We start from the raw sequence: 21,498 nt of genomic DNA on the forward strand, positions 1-21,498 counted from the left end.
AACCCGCGTGCCTGGTGGGACCCTTCAGCAGTCAGGTGGATGGACACCACCTTGTGCATCTCATACAGGCACAGGCTTGTGACAAATGTAATGACTTGCACTGCACCGAGGGCAGCACCTCTCGCCCTGCGCAACAGCAGCAGTGGCAATGCCTGAAAGCACTGCAACAGCTGCAGCATAAGCATGTATCACAGCTTTACACAAACTTGAGTTTTTCTCTGGATTGCATGCTCAGGGGACAGCTTTAAGAGCATGGAAACAGAAATTCTAGTTTTAGACTCTACTGCTCCCACAAATAAGTAATGTTCTGCTTGCTTTTGCCAGCCATTACAATAATAAAATACAATAAAAAACCTAAGTACCATGGCCGGCAGATAGAGAACCCACTGGCCCTGAAGGCAAGAATTTCTTCCATGCTCTCACTTCTCCCAAATATGAACATTAATATCTGAACCAGGCACAGAACATTTTTGCAACACAAACACGACAGCTACGTTTACCTTTGACTGGAGCCTCAAAATCTGTTACGTAAATACATTCAGGAGAGGAATATTCCCCCCACCCCCTGGTGTCCCCTGAAGTTGTTCATTAAAAACTGCCACACACCCTGCAGGGCAGGGATGTTCCCAGCTAAGACCCCTGGTCTACAGGAGCAGATGGATATAGGCAGAAGAGGGGTTCAGAATACTGCAATGCATCCAAGAAATGATTGGATATTGTAAAACAGGCAACAACAGGAGATATACAAGATATCACAAAACTGCTCAGTTATGCCTGTAACCAACTTCCTCCTCAGAGGAAAACTTTTCCTTCTATGTTCATATGAGTGGATTTTGTTGCTGCAAGACTGGTGTGTTATCTCTCAGTGGTTTTGCCACTTACCTGGTACCCCCCTTCACAGGGGTGACAGACACTTGGATTTTGACCACACGTATAAATTACTGAAGAGCTTCATTTCAGAGTGAATCATCAAGATTTTTTATCTAAGCCTAAACATTTTTCTTCACATTTGTCAACCTGCTTTCCAACGATACCGAAGATAAAATGATGCTATTACATATTTACTCATGACCTTACAACAGGTATGGAAGGATGACCCTGCTATCCACAGACAAGCATTTCCATCACTTTGCAATCATCTGCTTTATCATTCACCAGGTGGTTAATGGAATTTGTCTTCATGTGTCACCTAGCACTATTTTCAGAGTGCAGCCACACAACTAACATCAATGATTAACATCCTAAATGCTATCATTTCTACAGCAGTTTTAATCAAAAGGTAAAAAATCACTTCTCTAAGGACTATGTATGTAGTCCATTATTTGACTTGATTGAAAAACAAGTAATTACGAAAATGAATGTGATAATTATGTTTGAGACTGACCCAAGAGAGACATCAGTGAGAAGGAATGACATGGAGAATCCAGCTGATAGCTGAGTTTTGAGCTTCATTATTTCTGTTTATCAATTCCACCCACCATCAGCCAAGATCTTGAGGCTTTTGTATGCGCTGAGGTGTGACGTGTTGGTGTGAACACTACTTAACCTTTTACTGCTCCTAATGGCAGAACAGGATGGCATGAACAATGGTAAAAATAGATGAAACCTGAGATTTTTAATCTTTATTTTATTGATTGTTTTGCAAATACATAGGACTTTGATGTTTAGTTTGCAGAGCTTACAGTACAACTACATTTTCTACAATATTTCAATTTTTTACTTTTTCAGGAACAAACGTGAATAAAATATAAAGTGAAATAAGTCCAATGTGATAATACAGAAGAATCCCCTTCGTTAGGACAGAGTATCAACTGTCCTTGTTTTGTGAAGTGCTGCTAAGTGGAGGATAATCTCAGTGACATCCCAATAAACCTTCATGCATACCATCAACCACTGAAGAGGAACAAGCTCTCATCCCTCTAATACCAATCATTGCAACTACTGCTCAGAGCATACCTTACCTGTGAACCACGCTTGCGTCCACAGAGGAAAATACTTTGGAGTGCTTTAATTTCTAATCCTACTTTACAAATCAAAATGTGGAGTCACAGCTTGTTGCAATTAGCTTGTGCGGACACATGACGTTTTCATAACAATACCAATATTCTACCACAATATATTGCCCTCAAGATAAAAAAATTCAAGTGTGACATACGGATATTTGCACCACTGTTGTATAAGGAGAGAGCCTGTTCTCCTTTCTTCCCTGGTTTTCAGCATCATACTGAGTTTTGCTCTCTTGCATTAACAGATACAAATAAGAGAAGACACAGAAATCAAATATCCAGCATGCATGACAGTCTTCAAGTACTCTTCCACACTCTTGATCAAGTGTTGTCTCCAAGCTGAAGAGAAAAAATAACCTGTTGCACAGACCTTAGCTGGTTATTCCTCACAACATCCCTGTGAGGTAGGAAGAAAAAGATCCCCTTTTCCAGCAACAGGAGACAAGGCAGAGAGCACAGATGGCATTTCTCAAGGCAATAAGTGGAGAACTAGAAAAAGCTGAAGCTCAGTTCTTGGCTCCTAATTCTTTGCTTCAGAAACCAAGGTGCTGAACTCCCAGACATTATTAGGTCATTAGTCTTTTTATAGCCATATATTAATGACAACGATGGCTTCTGTGCGTACGCCAGCAAAGCATAGTTCTATGGCAGAAGCAGCATACACCTGATGCTGCCCTCAGACATTTCTCCTGTACTTTGTATATGTCAATAAATGTTCACTGTAATTAACTAATCAGTCCTACAACTAATGTAGCATACGCAATTTCAATAGATCAACATTTCATTTATAATTTCTTTAGGACTTCCCCAACTCTTTAAATATATATATTTTCTCTGGCTAAGTTACTATTAACTCCTTTCCCCTGTATAATAGTTCTTATACTCCTCCCCAAAACCAGTATCCATTCTGGGTACTCTGTACCAGAGCTTTGAGTGATGATGAACAAGGCACCTTCAGGGATCACACCCATCCCCTCAGAGTAGCTCTTCACCCATCCTTGGCCCTGAAGGCAAAGATAGGCACCTTTTGCTGTGTACAGCACCACAAGGGTCAGAATTGTCACTGAAGTGTCTTTATGGATTGGGGAAGAGGCCTCTGGTCTGCTCTGTCCAAAACTGTTTCACACTGAGCTAAAAAGTCAACTTCTGTTGTACAGAGACTTTAAATCTACAAAACCTCTGTGAGCAGAACTTCAGTCCACCTCCACAGCAATGGAAATCCCCAAACATTAAGAAAATAACTTGTCTGGAATGAGTGAGTAACATAGGGAATACACCTAAATAAAGAAAACAGGTGAAAACTAAAGCTAGGTAAAAACTAACTTGTGCTAATCCTGGGCTAAGGTATTCTGAAGCACTTTGATCAATGTAGTTTCAAGTCTTGCATGCAAATTACCTATCGAACTAATCCCTTGTATATGTGTAATCATTAGATTAGCACTAGTCTTTGTACAACACTTTTCTACACCATGGGCTCAGCATCAGGTCTTGCCTACAAATTCAGGCCTACCACCCATTAGCACCCCTGTGTTCAAGTCATACAACTTAGTATTAGGGAAGTAATTTTGTACTAGCATAAAGCTGCTTACAAAGGCATTTTGTTTATTCCTTTGTGGGAAGCAGGATAACCTATTCTGGTATTGGGAAGAGATTATCAAAAAATTGCTTAGAGTACTGCAACTAAACAAAATAATCTCTCTAATCAAAACAGTTTTACTGCTATAAAACCCATGCGTGGATCAAGACAAATTGTAAAACTGACCCATGGAAAAGAAGCATTTTTTATTTTAGAACAGAAAAATGCAGTACAAAGGCTAGTATAGGAGCTCAACACTGCAGGATTTTCCCATCTGCTTCCCAAGAAATGTGTTGCATTCCTTCCGCAACACACACTATGGTGAATACCTCATCCATCTAGTATTAGAATGCCCTTCTATACCATATCCTAACACTACTCATCACATGTATGATAGGCATATATATATATATTTATTTGTGCATCTACATGCTACATGTTTTTCCGTCACTTAATCTGCTACTGACCTGATGTCAAACATTATGTCAGGCATAATTTTAACTGAAGTGTTTTACGTGGTCCTATTTGTACAAATGACAGAAACCATTATACTTGGAGGGAACACTGTATTTTAGTAAATATGGATTTCCAGTCAATTCATGCTCTGTATAATAAAGACATACCATGCTGATTTAGGATGTGAGATCCAATGCTGTCATATTACCTATTTGCAAAAATAACAGTCATTTTGTAATTAATAACAGGGAAAGGAAGTTCTTTATCAAATAGCATTGATTGTCTCATGTCTTCATTCTAGCTATCATGAGTTTGGGTTCCAAACTCTTTAGTTTTTGTCAATGACAGGATAGGCAAGTGGTGCAAGCTTTCTGCTTTTACCCTTAACCAACTGTATTCCCTTCCAAGTCCCCACAACATTCTCTTCCCCGGTTTCTCTATGCAACACTGGAAGGACAGATCTCACTCCAGAAACAATTTTCATCTGCTTTTGAATGGGAGTTGGGGAGAAGAATTACAGCTGGAGAGTAAGAGTGGTTCATGTAGGGCAATTGTGCAGCTACCAGTTGCCTGCGTGGGGAAGGAGACTTCTTAACCTTCCTCCTTCATATTAGCCTCATTCTAGTTTGTATGATTTAAATAGAAGGGGTCAGATTAGGACTTTGGGAGGTGTAGGCTTCTTAATGACAACAGATACACACCGTGGAAACAGCAGATACATTCAGGGCTAAGAACGCAGCTTCTTCCATCAGTATAAACAGTTTTGTCACAGACTCATTAAAAGGTTGAGGAAAAGGGAAGTCCATATTCCTTATGTCTCTCTACAGCTTCGTACATTTGCCATAGACCACTCCAGAACCTCCCCCCCCTCCACTTTTACAGTAGAATGGACATGGTAAATGCTGTAGTTCCAGAGCAACGGAGTGACTTGTAAGTTTAATGACATCAGGAAAAGCAGAGACAATCATAAGTTTTGCATGGTCATTTTCTGCATTTGTGTAAAAAATGTAGTATTTGGAAGAGATACTACAAGGCATTTTTTGACAATGTTCATTAACACTTTAGTATAACATTATTCAAAATTTAGGGAATAAATTCGCCCTTCCATGAAAATTGGTAATGTTATAAAAGTAAAATACAATTTAGTCTGATAGTCACAGTCTGAGTTTAACTGTCTGGAAACTACCTACAAAGCCCTTAAAAAAAAAAAAAAAGTAAAATTGCAAAACAGTCATCGATTTCTCTTCACTGAACTCCCATTTGGAAACAAGCCTTCTGGCAAGTTAAGCCCAGTCTGTATTTCACGTTTAAATCTGCCTCATTGGTATTAGTTTTGGCGAAACCTAGCAAAAAGGAGGGAAAAAACACAACAGTTGGCATACAGATATAGCAATACAACCCACTGTTCACTTCCACCTCTCTCAACTATGTGCTACTGATGATTAGAGACACTGTATTTATTTAAACTGATATATTTGCCGTATTTCAGAGAAAAACACTCCCACAACTAAATTTTCTGATGCAGCAATACAAGATATGTGTGGTGCCGGTATCCAGCCTCTAAACTTCATTTATTTGAGTTGGGTTATTGATTTAAGAATGCAAGCAGATTAAACTTGGACAGCTGAACCTGTACTTGCCCATGCTAACTGCATGGTCTTCTCGAATGGCTTCCAATGCCAGCAGAAGGGATGGCTGAACTCAGGTGAAGCAGCTCCTCAATTGTACAGCATACAGGATGAAGTATGAATGTAACTCAAAAATATACTGTGGCTTCGTTAATGGACTGGCCTATAAATGGTCATAGTTTGTGTACAGTGGGGCTGCACTTGCTACAAACAGCAATAGGAGAGAGAGCTGCCAATAGGCAACAGCTTCAGCCATCACTTTCTAATCCATTTACATTCATGCATCAATACAATGAACGATGCAGAGGCAACAAAACAGATTATATTCAATACATGATTGAATCGCCACTGAAATATTCGCACACCGAGGAATCTTATGATTTCCCTTCGTTGCTCAATAGCCAAGACCGTTCTGATTTTCTTCCCCACGCACCAGGAGACAGGATGCTGTCTGTCAGTGCTGGGTTGGTACAGAAATAGTCAAATGAGTTTTGGAACATACATATTAACAGGTGATATACAATCAAATGTACACAAACAATATACACATACTGTACCTACAGTATATGTATACATTTGATTTGATTTTTTGTTTGATGATGATAGAATTCAATACTTCTAATTTTACTTTTTTTTTAAAACTTGCCTTTTTCCATTCACATTCATTTTTGTGTGAGGACACACTTATATATTCTATTGTTTTAATTCTGTATACTCGTAAAACTCAATTAGTGATATTATGAGATATCCAGCAGACCAAAAATAAAGCACAGTAAGCCTAAATAGGAAACTAGATGAGGACAGAAGGTGTGAATGGGAACAATATGGAGAAGACTTTGAAGAGTAGCGATGGTTATTATTTGGTTGAACCCTAACTGCAGGTCTACACAAATACCCTGAGGAAAAGCTCTCCACAGAAGATCCAAGCCTCTTAAAATACCTCCTGTTCCCAGCCCTATTTAAATAGGTGTCCCAGAGTGAAGATCAAAAATAACTCATGGGATCTTACTTGTTCAGGATGAAAAACAATTCCACAGATAATCTGGCTCCTAGTTGATTAATGTGTCCCACTGAAACATCGCATACTGTGCTCCTTCTGCCTCCTTATCCCATCTTTTTCACTTAACAGGACTGAACAAGCTAACTCATGATCGAATGATATATAAGGGCCTTTCCAAGCATTACAGCCTCTTTCTTTTAGAGGTACAGAGCTGTATTTCCTGTACCAGTTAAGAGTTCTGTGTTATCCTTCCTCCAGCCACCATATATCATCATTTATAACCTTATGAGAATAGCCATCAAGGAAAGCTTAGTTCCTGAAGAATGTGTTTACTGTATCAAATGTTAATGAAATGTTTTCAGTGAATGGAAACTGTTCATTGATTTTTCAAAGTTGTGCGTAAACTAGGATAATAAATAGATGTAATAGGTACAAGTGCAGAGGAGCTGGAGAAACTCTCAGAGTGCACCGGCATTCCTGGAGGAGTTCCAGAAATGTTTCAACGTTTCTGACTCCAAGTATCTATGTGCTTCACTTAATTTGTGTCTATTTCTGCCTGACCCTGGGATGGTTCCATTGAAGTAAAGGCAAAAACTGAAGGATGAAGATAGCACCATTAAAATCCGCATTCTGCAAAAAATGACAAAAGGCAATTTACTGCAGGAGATTATTGTTTTTCTGCTGTCATAGATTTTGGTGCCATAAAAACCTCAAGTGTTTTACATTTGAATGAGCATATTACGTTAAATGTAATGTCTGCACATCTGATGCTAACAGCTGTCATTTGTGTGTACCACTATTCACTTCAGAAGGGGTCTGATCCCCATGGGTGCTGAGGTGCCACAATGCCTGCTGAAGATAACAGAGGTGGCGAGAGCCCAGCACCACTCAGAACTAGACCCAAATACAACTGTTTGCTCTAAATAAAATGTGATTAAATGAGCAGGAAAATGCTAACGTTAACAAAAGGGATGGTTTGTGCTTGGAAAACAAGGAGTAATCAAGTCCAAAACGCAGAAAGCCCCCTGAGCCCACTGCTTTAAATCCCAGTAGAGTCAGTCAATTTGGTAACACTCTGTGCTAAGAGCACAGCATTTGGTAAAGGCTGAACATGCTTAATGAAGGTTATTTTACAGTACACAGCCGCAGAGTTGCTACTTTCTTACAGTACCTCCTAAGTAACACATTCTTAATGTTATTTCACTTACAGGAAGAATAGCTTATCTTGGAAGCTTCAAAATCCTTTGCTAACGTTGAACAGGTAGGTGTACCAGGAGCAGTTTGCCTGGGCAGTCTTGTACGCAGATTCCAAAATGGTAAGAGGACACATGGCCTCAGGGACTCCCTGCAGTTCAAGCTTGTTGACTCTCTGATTTCCAACCCCAAACTACCCTTTCCAGCTACACAAACGGCCCTATGCTTATTTCATTACACTTCTTTACAGCAAGCAGTTCTTCCAAGGCCTGACTCTGAATGATGCTGAGTCCTAATAACTTCTAATGACCTTATCGGGTGTGCAAAAGCAAGTTATTGTTCAAAAATGTAAAAACAGCCCCTCAAAAGAAAAAAGACAACCAGTGTTAGCATATTTGTTAAAATAAGAAAAGTTGCATATCCCTTATTAACTCTTAACTATTTGAAATTGCAGATAAAAGCAAACCATAATTCCAACATCAGGTTTTGTACAAAAATCTGTTCCTAATGTGACTTTTGTAGTGGGGGTGATTGATCAGGAAAAAACAACATCCATTTAAAAATGGACTCAATCCTGCAACAGCCTGTTACCACATATGAAAATGTACTTCCACAAAAAAAAAAACCTATACCCTCTATTATTTTGTACTCACTGCCTTGAACATGGACAGTCAATTTCTTTTTAAACATACACTAGGCAATTGCTATTCAACTACCCAGTGTTTCCTCGGCAGACACTTTTCCTAAACTCCATGTTATCTTTTAAGATAATTTTGTAAAACTGAGCACTTACACTAAGAAAAAAAAAAGGGGGGGGGGGCAGGGATGGGGAATTTTTACTAATGGATTTATCCTGATTTATAATGAAATACGTCTTCACAGCACAGTAAAATCAAGGGTGAATTGTTTATTTTTACATGATGTCAGTCTATAATGAAGACTCTAAATCACATTTTCTTTGACATTTTGTTGTCACAAATGTCCTTTAGGAGATGTTTTTCTATATAAGTAAGCAGGCTGTAAAAATGGGACTGTATAGCCAAATGTGTCTCAAAGAAAGCCATACAGGCTATAAAGTTCTCCTCTCCAAAAAGGAGTAGTCTGCATGGGGAGAGATAATTTTATATAAAGGTACAGTCATCCCTTAAAATCTCGCTTGTAATGAACCTAGAGAGACATTTGGTTTAGTTCAGATCATTCACTGGATCCACTGAAAAAAGCTGCTAGAAAAGGGTCAGCTTCTCGTTTTCTACCCATTAGTTCTGTTTCAAAGTAGCAAAACATATGATCCAAAAAAACCCTGCTTTTACTGTAGCAATACAGTATCACTAAAGTTCCTGTCACCGATATAAACAAGAACAAGATGTCTCATTCAGTGAACATAAATAATCACAAGCACAACTGCTACTCTTGCAAGCAAAAGCCTGAGGCAGAGTCTTGAAATGTGGAAAAAAAGGACCAAGGATGCTGCTTTCTGAACAAATGCCTATCGCAATGCTCAAATTTCTATTTTCTGAACTCCAAAACTAAGGGAAGGAGCTGTAGGTATTCACTGTATATGAAAATCAGGCCATCAAGGGTCCAATACTACGTAACAGTGACCCAGTCTTGCTGTCACTGATATCAACAGAAGTTTTGGTAAGGGTTTCAATGAGAGGAGGACTGGGTCACTGTGGCCTGGGAACATTCTTTAAAGGAGGGGAAAAAAAAAAAAAGAAAGAAAGAAAGAAAGGAATAGCCAGTGCTCTTCCACGCCGCAGCTTTAACCAACAAATCATTGTGGTTCATACTTTCCATCTGCAGTGCTATAGAGATTTCAGGCACTTCGGAAGTACCAGTCAAGTAAGTAACGCTGACCCCCTGCGCATACCTTGGCAGAGGTACATGCTTTGCAAGCATTTATGCAAGCCATGTGCTTTCAAGATAAGTACATGAAAGTGCATAAACCAAGCAGCATCTACATTTTTCATGCCCACAACTCCTTTAGTGCAGTTCGTGATTTCATGCATGACCACAGCACCATACAAAGCAGACTGCACTGGAATTTGCCTTCAGGAGAACTAGGGAATGGTGCCTGTGAAGTGTCCCTTCCTGATCCCAGCGAGACAGATCCCAGGGACCTAGACGATGGATTGCTGCAATACCTCTCATCAATTGCTAACTTCAGGCTATCCTAAAGATTCAAAAATTATACCATTCTTTTTTAACATTTACAGGAAAGCACTAAGGGACAGTGGGCGGTGCTAATCTTTTCTTTGGGCCTAATAGCCTTGCCCTATGATACCCACCGTGCTGCTGCAAAGCTTAATCTCATAGACCATCATTTTAAGCTTATCACCTCTTTTTCTGAATTCTTTGGTTGCTTCTGCTTTCATTGGCTTGAGCATAGGCTCCTGGACTTTACTTTGGCCTAAACCACGACACACACACTCAATTAAATACACATATATTGGTCACCTGAATCAGAAAAGAAACCAACTACTTCCAAACAATCAGGTTTGGAACATGTAAGGACTGGTGTCTTCTGACAATAAAAGTACTTTCCTGTAGTTTCAGTCTATTTAAATGCTTACTAAACATGGCACTTTCAAATCTATCATAAAGTTAATCCCCAAACTAAATATGCAAGAACAAAACAAAGTGACTGACCTACAAGGTTATTTTTGTGTTTTAATTTTGGATGCTAGCTGTTTGACAGGCTGATAAGCCAAAGAAAAAGAAGTCCTGACATTACTGAAGTTTTAAAAATTGATCATTTTTTCCTAAATCACAGTCAGAAGCTAAATGAATAATTTCTTTTGCACACAAAATTGCTGAATATGGAAGGTTGCTTCTGCTGTAAATTAAAAAATAATAATGATTTACATAAAATGTTACATGGAAAATTAATAATGGAGCAAAGTGATTTTGTAGCAGTTTCCTGCACTTTGCAGTTGCAGGTCACTTGTCTTTAAACAAACAACTTTTCTCAGATAAATGACTGTATTTTCAGAAGTGAACAGCTCTTTATTTAAAATATTTAAAACTCCACAAGAAAAATATACACTATCATACTTAGTTATCAGAAAGTCCCTCTTGTGGACACAGGAAATGAATGAAATTCCACAGGCTCATGGCTCAAAGTTTCACCTACTGCCAATAGTATGTTCAAAGCCTTAATAACAAACTCTTTCACATACTAACTGTTCTGCAGTCTTTCAATGATGTGCCCTAGCCCTGCCACGAAACTCTGCAAAGAGGAAGAGTATTGCACTTCATGACCAAATACTCCCCAACTATTTTAAGAGCACAATTTGTACACTGTCATACTTGCTGTCCCCACTAAAGGAGGGCTGACCTACCCCAAAAGACTTCACAACACAGAAGAAAAGATTTCGTAATGTGCGTGTAGGACAAGGCCATGAAGAAACTGTATGCTACCAACCACACATATGTAATCAGTTACAATCTAGTGTGCTACAGTTCTCCATTAATAAGCTCTCCATTTTGTGTTAGCATTGAGTGAGACTTAAGAATGAATGTGAAGGTCAAAAGGCAGTGGATTTCTGGATTAATGAAGAGCATAAGTTTCATTGGTACAAGCCAATGAGAGAGAAAAGGCAAAGATATCAACAGTAGAGTATTTAATTGATTGGCACTAGTAACACAGAGTGGACACCTGTAGTCACCCCTGTTGAGAAGACTCACAACCCCACCTAAAGATAGCATGACAACTTAGCAACAGAGTGAGGTAAATTAACTTATACAGTGGAAAAATAAACATCCATCAACCTCTAAGATATGAATCAGCTCCCCTCTTCAAAGCATCATAAAAGTAACCTTTCTACACTGTCCCTTTAGTCATTTCTCCATCTCTTCTGTTTTTCCTCGCTCCTAATGCTTCCAATATAATGATACTAGGTTAGCCCTAAATTATCTTCTTACTTTTGTTGTAAACCCCATGGGAAATCTACACAGCCCTCACCTATAAGGAGGAAACTTACTGCATCTACAAGTCTTCATGCGATGAGTATTTGTGAAGAGTATTTCTTCTGACACCAGACTAACTATATTTGTTTGTAAAATGACTTACTGTGAAGTCACAGCCAGTGCTTTTCTTGATATCATCCACTGTCAGTCCTTCCCAGATTTCCACAAGGGTTAATCCCTTCTTCTTGTCCACATCAAACACAGCCTATCAGGTTGAAATAGCACACAATTAATTTTTTATTATCAAAGCAGAAAACGAGGATGTAAGTAGTAATATTGTACAAAATGGTGTGCTGAAGTAGGTAGAGTACCCTCAGTAACAAAAGATGCCATTATCAAATGGTTTCACTTTTCACTTTTCTGACTGACCAATAAAGATTTCTGCTACAGTTATCTGTACCTGAAAGAAACCAAAATATGAGAGGTGTTTTGTGGGTGACAGAGCACTGGCACAGGCTGCCCAGGGAGGCTGTGGAGTCCCCTTCTCTGGAGATTTTCAAGACCCGCCTGGATGCAGTCCTGAGTAATGTGCTCTGGGCAACCCTGCTTTAGCAGGGGAGTTGGACTAGATGACCTCTAGAGGTCCCTTCCAACTCTAAAAATTCTGTGATTCTGTGACAACATGCATCTGGTCTTCATTGCATGAAATGAGGACCATGCCTCCTGCTCTAGTCTCATGAGAACTGGAGGTGCAAAGGAAAGGGCTGAGACGTTCTTTGCTGCAAGACAATCCTCACCAAGAGATCATGAAGGAAAACAGGAAAAGACAATGTCTCCCTCATTCTTCTATTTCATTTTAAGCCCAGTAGTGAGGTACAGAATGGTTGATCACCTTCGTCAAACTATAAGCTTCTCCAACAGCTATTGCACACCCAGGGCAAACTTTAGTATTTTCAGAAGACAAGATTTCTTGTTGTATTTTAAATAGAGAGCCTGGGAGGAAGTGGCTGAAGGAGCAAAGCCTATTCTTTCTAATATCTTCATAAGATATGCTTTCCACTTCAAAGGCTCACGATCACATCAAATAAAAACACCAGTAAAACACATCTGGTGTCTACCAGAGGGAGATACACAGGTTGGAAGCTAGTTGCCAGGGAAACCATAAGGTCTATAGTAATTTTCTTTAAAAAAAAAAAAAAAAACCAAACAAAAACAAACCCCAAAGTCAATAGCAAAAGACCAGTGAAGATTGAACCTGAAATGAAAGTGATGTCTTAAGCTCATCATAGAAGTGTCCTAAAGTTCAGCTCTCCTCTGGGCATGAGACTGATTTACGGGACCGAAAAGCAATAGCTCTTCTAAGTCTTAAAAAAGAAGCTGGTCATGAAGAATATACACACTAGGAAGCCAGTATGGAAACAGAATTTGCAACATTATCTCAGTACTGTTGTGCACCTGTGTCATCTCCTAATAAAGCAACCTGACCTGAAAAGTGGTGACTCTCAGAGAAATTTCTGCTTGTTGATTATTTTCTGTCAGTCCTTGTTCACTCTCATTTTTTTGTACCTTACGTTTATATGTGGCCAGTTAGTAGAAGACTGGAAAAACTTCCACATTTTCATTTATTTTCCCTTACTTTGTGGATGAAAAAAAAAACCTTTAAATTACGGTAGCAATATACCACCAGGAGAAAGCAAATTCTACATCAGCACCTTTGATGCATTCTACTTAATATGATAGATGGCTCACAGAGGGACTACTCTAAGCCCTTATAAATGTAAACACTGATAATAAAAGGAGTGTGATTACAGTAAAAACCTTAAGTCACTTATCCTTTGCTGAAAAGATCCACTAATGTACTCTGAGCAGCAGCAGTATCAGATGCTCACATGTACTTGCACTGGAGGGTAAATTGCTTCACCAATGGAATCAAGTAAGGTCAAAAGAAAAGCCTTGCTACAGCTACAGGTTTTGTTTTTCTGAAAGAGTCTGCAGCATACACCAGGGAAGATGCCAACCACCTGACACATACATGCTACACAGTTCTGGCTCTGCTGGAAAAAAAAGGAGTCATGATTAAAGCTGTGTTTGAGGATTTACATCTCACACAGCAAATTTTCAGCATACTTCTCATGCATGGCACCTTTGTCCTGAAGGCATCTAAAAGTACAATCCAGTATGCTAGATGTCAATGGTGAAAGCTTTAAACTGAAAAATATGAGCCCCCAGACCTCTGGAATTGAACTTCAAGGGAATTATGTCCTTCACTGGCAACAGATACTGAACGCACTCTTCATTTTTACTAAGCTTTACTACTTTTACTGACTGTCCCTTCTTAGGAATAGAGGAGGAAAGTATTGATAAGGATTCAAAAAAAGTACTTTACCTTCTCTGTAATGATGCGGTTTACACATTGTTTCCCAGTAAGTGGCAAATTGCACTTTTCCAAGATTTTATGGACATTGCCCTGTGTTTAACAACATACAGACAAATGTTACTTTTCAAAAACAACACAGCTTACTCAGAATTCAAATACGTACATGAAGATCACAGCTCTGGCCATTCAGTGTTATCGAAACATTCACTGTACTCAGAACACTCTTTGAATTAACTTCTACGGCAGATTACATCTTTGGCAATTTGGGACAGTTATTACTTAAATCCCACATATAGGGAGATGACTAATAAGAATCTCACTGTATCACTGAGTGGACTCCTGAGTTTAGAAGTTCTGCATACTTCTGCTTAATAATTTGTCTTTCCTGCTGCAATGTGAGGGTAAGAGAAACATGGGACCTCACTGATGACACATAAAGGACAAAAATTAGGGAAAGACATTGCAGGCACAACATTTCTCTGTCTTATACTTTATCACAAACAGCATGTGCAGGATCAGCCACACACACAGGGATTTCAAATCCCCAGGGCTCAAGTGCATAGTCATGCTCTGAAAATAATAAACCCAGTTTCTTTACCCACATTAAATTCCCATTCCCTCCATCTCTCCAAGAAAGCACAAAAGCAGACTAAGAGATGAGTGCAAGATGCTCATCTTCAAGCACTACACAGGAGTTACATTATCTCTGTTTTAGAGATGTAAATATAGTAGAAAAGAATGTATATAGAGAAAACAGGATTTACTTTAAGGCACTTCCTTTTCTGGACTATCAAATGCCAGCTACTCTAAACCCTGGGAAAAGTATTACCTAATGAGAAGACAAAGCTTCTGACATGAAGCTGGGCAGGTAAGGTAAGAGTGGTGAGGTTTTTCCTTCCTTTTTTTTTTTTTTTCTTCCCTTCTTTTTTCTTTTTTTTTTTTTTCTTCAATTTTTTTTAATAGGAGTTCACAAATGGCTTTAGATCCTGCTAAATGAATGTAGGCTGCAAGAGCTCTGGATGTATAAAAGAGATGGATCACTACATTTTTAGTCAGTATTTGTAGGCGTTTTACAGAGGTAGCATTAAGTGCACATTTCTCCCATTATCACATGCTTTTATTTTTTCTCTAATTATCAATTTTCAGTTATGCATTTAAAAACTCTTAGAGTATTACACGTCTCATTTAACCATGTGAATGCAATACTTTTTAAATGTACAATCATCAGTTTGCCTTAAGGCTTAATATGAACTCAGGAACCATCTCTCAGCCAGTTTGACTCCTGAGTGATAACAAAATGAGCAATCCATGTGCTTTTGCATTTATCTTTATCTGTGAGGAAATATTTCTTTTTTCTAATGCTAATTATACTGGCAAGATCGATATTTGGTATCAAGGCAACTATTCTGATGAAACTTGCTCACTCTTAATGAAAATAATGACTTGTGTTATTGTTATTAATATACAATATTGTTATAAAATATTGTATATTGTTATTATTATTATGACAGTGTTATTTTCAACTGACCTACTTACATCATGTCCATCTTGAGGATGGACATTTGCACTTTGCCCTGTGCACTTTGCCTAAAAGACAAGATTAATGCATGCTATTTGTAATATTTTCAGTAACATATCAGGTACGCTTCTCAGCCATATGAAATTAAGTGTCTCTTCTTGGTACTCAATTGAGACTGAAATGCATGGACTTGCACAGGTGACAGCTTGAACGGCTTCTGTGCCCCTGAGAACTCATACATTCCAGCTTCTTAACACTCGTGCTGAAGATTATTGTATTGCCAGTTAGCATAAAAGGTGACTTTTTCAAGACATCCATCAGGGCACCATCAGAATAGGAATCAAGATGGAACTGCATGAATTTATACCCTCTGAGTTTATATGGGATCTATTCAGATAAAGGAAAAGACTGTTGTGTAGATACATAACACCTTATCAGTCTGCTTTAAGTAAAAAATTCTGTTGTAGGAGAACAAAATGTCCTTAATCTTCCACAACACATTAAAATCAAAACTATTCACAATGATGGAAAGGAGCTTTCAATTCAGTGCTCCATGTTTCAATCACATCCAAATCAAGTACTTAAAACTACCTTCCATTCTATTTTTCTGAATGGTGTAGACAACTCATTTCGTAACGTGGAACAATTACCAGCCATTACTATGTTTTGCAAAACATGTCAATAATGGTATGGGGGTAAGAACTTGACTTTTATTTCTCTTAGGCAGTACTTAGCAAATTAGGTACAGATGCACAGTGACTGTTTAGATTAAATAACAACCTTATATTCTATTATTTTTCTTCATGATTATAAACAAAAGAGTAGCTTACCAAAAAATATTAAGAAATACCATAAAGAATGAGACTTAAGGTCCATTTGCCAAATGTTTCACAGTGGCCTAAGCATATGGAACAAAAATTGAGGCCCCTCCTTGCACAGATGTACCCTCCTGGTTCCTGGCATGCTGTGATGTATAGACTTCCTGAGCTACAGACTGCTTCTGGGCAATGCTATTTAATTGTCACTGATGAACTTAACCTCATAAAACAGTTTAGTCCCTTTCATACAGACTTAATTCTTGGAGCTCCTGCATCATCCTGCTCATCATCCAGAACTTCATTAGCCAGCCGTGAAAAATATTTCTGGTTGTTTTAAACATGCTGGTTGCTAATTTCAGTTGGCTACCCCTACTTCTTCTATAAGGGAGTGACGAGCCATTCTGCATCTACCTTCTTCATGCCCTTATTATTTTGTGTGCTTCTATGTTACCCTTCCCCAATAGTGTCTCTTAAGCTGAAAAGCCTTCTACAAAACTAATTTCATGTTGTTTCATCTTTGTTCTGTACCTTTTGGTTTTCATTACGTGTAAAAAATTAAGTAATTAAAAATGTAAATAATTTGGGGCAGACCGTATTTAGTTTTGTTTGTAATATACTCCATATCAGAATTTAAACAGATGAAAATGGTTTGAGTATTTATTTGAGTGTTGAGATAGATACTAGTTTCACCCTTATAATTAAGTGTAAATTACATTTTGCCTATGCTGGAAGGACTCAGCCTATCGCTATGTTTAAAAACTGCATCATGTACTGAAAGGAGAATGCATTTTTAAATTCTTAGAAAACTTATTTTAATGTTTAACAAGCCATCACTATTACACAAAAACAATTGAAAAGGATTAAAAGACCTTTCACAAGATCACAAATCAGACGAAAGTGACTGCAAGAACTACCCACAGCAGCAACTTTTGAACATGTCCATTGAAGGTGCTGGGTATATTTCATGACCTTCCACTCTACTTCCACCTATCAAATCTCGACTGCTGTTGATTTACAGAAGACTTTGGCGTCTAATGATAGATTTCTTATTATTTATTTGGAGAATAAGATGACAAAAATGTCCCTATACTATAAAGCCAGCAGACACAACAGAGTGCCACTGTACATGCAGACATTTTTTTCACTCAGTAGCACTCTGGGCTTTTAGCAGGACAAAAGATTGTTCCTCTGATGCATAGATGTAGATGAAATACGTTTGTGCGAAAATCTTTGGTGTAAAAATTAAAAATCCATGAATATAAAATCGGCTCTGTAAGAAGGAGCCACCCCCAAAAAAACCTTCTGATTTTCAGAACTGGTCTTACAGGTGCTATATTTGCACTTATATATATATATACGCACATGAAAAAAAAAAAAAAAAAAGAGGAGCACCTGAAAACTATAACAGAAGCTTTTGATATCCAAACATTAGATTTCCATATTTCCATATTTCACCATCTTCACTTTTGAACAAACAAGAAGAAGCAGTATGAAGACCTCAAAAAGATGCTAACTAAGCAAGAACGGTGCCAATAATACCCTTCATTTTAAAATAAGAATAACTTGAAAATCATGCACATGTTTAGTTTCGCAGTGCCTTCTCACAAAAGCAGAAAAAATAATTTATGAAAGCCTATAACTGGCTCTCTAGAAGTCCACACTAGGCATACCACGTACATAAGAGCTCAAGTTACGTATACACATTCCAAAATCCCTAAGTCTATGCCTGGAGTGTTTTTAACAGTGAACTTATCTGTGTTTCCATCTTTTTCAGGTTTCAGTACTCCTACTGAAAAACAACCAACATGCAAACAACTTCCAAGCACTGTACTGAACAAAGATATTGGTAATAGTACTTTTAAGAGAAAAACTAGCATGAATAATTACACTGTGTGTGGACTGTGAGCTTTAACCAAATTCCGCAGTAACTAGAAATTTAGCTTAAATGTTTTTTCATTAATACCTGAAGTATGTGTCTGAGCAAATGGATAATTACATGTCTAGGTTTTGTGAGGCTGTGATAGTGATGAGAGTCATATAGATGAATTTGTTTGAATTTTACTTATTTATACACATGCATGCAAAAAATAGTGGGTGAGACTCAGCCCTGTTACTGAAAACGTGCACCTTGAGATCACAGCTTAGTATAAACTGCGAAACTACTATATTTGTCAACAATTATTTTTTTAGAGTGAAAATTCATTCTTTAAATCACATTTAAAAAACACACAACCGTTAATATATTTAGCTTTCATATTTACATATTTACTATGGTTTACTATGCGAATTCCTTATGCTTGCCCTTATGCATTCTGACAGCAATACACAACTAATATCTTTAGCAGTAAACAACTCATTCTTATTGCAGACATACAACAAATTTGGAATAACAGAAAAAAAGAAATTAAACAAAAAGTTCATTTTTAAATATTTGGTATAGTTCCCTGAAAATAAGTATTTTTGTCCTTCAGTACATTTTTCTCAGAGTTTGGACAGTCCTGTTTTAGAAGTTTCAAATGACAAGTTCCCTATGACCTTCTGTGGAAGACCACTGTTTATATCTATAAAACTTCCCCCACAAAGAAGTCTCTAGATTAACCTCTATCACATAATGATGTAAGGCAGCCTGCATCTCATCATGCCAAAAAGATCTATTCTATTAAGCTGTCAGTACCAATTTGACTGGCAACTTCAAAGGTAAATATCTTTCCATCATAACAAGTATTTAACCATGGGGAACCTAATTTTTCAAATTATTCTGAGGTAAAGAGTAAAACCTCTGGGGTAGCATCTACTGTAGCTCTGGCAATTGCCAATCATTAAATCTGCATGAAGTAACTAAAAAATGTGTGCAGCTTTTAAAACATCAAGTTAATATTTCATCTTTTTCCATGGTGAATGATTCACTCACAAGACGAACGGAACCATATTAACCTAGCCCCCTGTTGCACCTCCATAACAAACAGAAAAACTGTCAAATCCCCACAAAGTAGCAGAATGAATGTAAGGTGTCTTTTTTTTTCCTTCTTCCTTTTTGGTACAGCACAAAATTCTTATTTAGAAAGAAGTGGCAGAGCCTTACCTTGGCTGAGTGCTCCATGGTGACAACCACTTTGGTCTGCGCACTGGATACCAGGTCCATGGCACCTCCCATTCCTTTCACCATCTTACCCTAAAATTAAATTTTTAATGGAAATGTAAAATTTTTACTATTTAAATCCCGCAAAGAAAGACCACCTATATCATAAACACTGTATTCAAACACTAACAGAGCTTCACCAGAGTGACAACAGCTGCCTCATTCTAGGCTCTATATGACGGAAACAGGAAAAGAATGACAAGCAGAGCAAGGATCCACTGCCATGGCTGGTGCCCTGGGGTGTAGCTAAAATCTGGGTAGTACCATTGGCTTAATGGAAGCCCTAACACTGAGGAGCAACAAATTTAGTTCCAATGGTCCTGACATTAGAAAAGCAAAGTGTTTGTTCTGCTGTTGGTAGAAAAGTCATTACTTCCTCAAACCAAATCTTTGCTTATGAAATGTAGCAACAAGAACATCTGAGCACTCTCCACCTGCCAGTTTAGAAAGCCATGGCTCGTATCACTGTATCAGCACAAACTGATCTTTTTATTCTATTCCAGATGTTTGTGGATGTCTTTTCAGAATATGGGCAAATAAGTAAATGTGGATTAGCATTCACTTCTGTTTGTCCCTCAAACCAAGCAACGCTTTCTGCCTCTGCGACTTAAAGGGTGTCCAAATTGCACCTATTATCACAGCAGCTGTATTACAGCTTGATGTTCAGCTACCTTTATTTTTACTTTCCATAATGGTACAGCATTCAACCCCTGCCTGCTTCTACCACCTTAAACTGAACACATCTGATCTTGGAAGGTAAGAGATGTGGCACACTGCAAACAACCGTAAGTACAAAGTTCTATCAGTACGAGCAGAACAGTCACTTTTGGACAAGAAGCACTAGACCCTAAAAACCGAACAAGGTAACAACCTCATATGCCACTCCAGAGTTGCTGAGGAGGTCAAAAAGCAGAGTGGAACATCAAGACACCTGCATGATAGGGGAGGTTAGGAGGAAACACAAGGCAAGGAATTTCACACATTAAAATAAATTAATTTCTGTCTCAAGTGTTTTGTATTTGCTCCCTCTTGACTGGTTATTAGTGGCAATTAAAATAAATTATGGACAGTAATACAATGGACAGTTTTATACATAAAACCTAAAAGTATATGGTTAAATGACTGGAAAACTTCCTAGTATAAAGCTTTTCTCTTATGCTTCCTTTCATTAGCTATGTGATTCAATACCTTACTAGCATCAGTACCTACGGTCCATGACCTAAAACATATGGAAAATACTTGTCTCATTAAGCTGACAGGCCAGCAACTTATTAGTCTCTTGATCATTATGGCCTCTCGATCATAAAAAAGGGAATATACCTCCCCCAGAAAAAAAATTTTTATTTTCTTACTGTTTGCACAGTGAATAATAAATCACATATTCCTATATCTATAAACAAGCCCTTTCGAATTTCTCAGGTCAGATTAATATTTAATATTAATCACAATTACTACTAAATATTTCTTTGCAAATACAAACCTGAGAGGGATGAGAGGATTTATCTCTGTCTTTAACGTCCTGGCACTGCTCAGATCATTCTCCACCCTACCTGGAAATACAGAGCTCTTACAGAGACTGCAGTGACCTCTAACCCGCCTGCCAGAGGCTCACCGACAAGATAATGCAGAGCAGCTGAAGATGATGGATTATGTCTCCAGTAGCTCAGAATACGTTTGCATTGAGGATTATGCTACCTGTCCTGACAATGCTGTTTCTTCTTTTTCCAGGCTTTTTAATTCTATTAACTAGTAAAGACCTATAACAACTAGGAAATATCTGAAGAAATATGCGCCGATGAAGGACAAACAACAACAAATCTACTGCTGGAGAAGCTGTTGCACAGGACTGAGAGAAAAGACTTCATCCTTTGTGTAT

At 38.1% G+C, this 21,498-nt stretch overlaps 1 protein-coding gene across 1 annotated transcript in view; it reads right to left on the reverse strand.

Annotated features, from left to right (window-relative positions):
• Positions 1-1,616: 1,616 nt before the first annotated feature.
• Positions 1,617-21,498, reverse strand: part of OXCT1 (3-oxoacid CoA-transferase 1) — a 90,897-nt gene continuing 71,015 nt past the window's right edge. The window contains exons 14-17 of the mRNA XM_082497967.1: positions 19,566-19,655; positions 14,156-14,236; positions 11,933-12,034; positions 1,617-5,381 (exon numbers count right to left, since the gene is read on the reverse strand). Of these exons, the coding sequence (XP_082354093.1) occupies positions 5,346-5,381; positions 11,933-12,034; positions 14,156-14,236; positions 19,566-19,655 (309 nt within the window). The 3' untranslated portion in view covers positions 1,617-5,345. The remainder of the gene's footprint in view (positions 5,382-11,932; positions 12,035-14,155; positions 14,237-19,565; positions 19,656-21,498) is intronic.

Source organism: Vanellus vanellus (assembly GCF_965231255.1).
Source record: "Vanellus vanellus genome assembly, chromosome: Z".
NCBI classification, from domain to species: Eukaryota; Metazoa; Chordata; class Aves; order Charadriiformes; family Charadriidae; genus Vanellus; species Vanellus vanellus.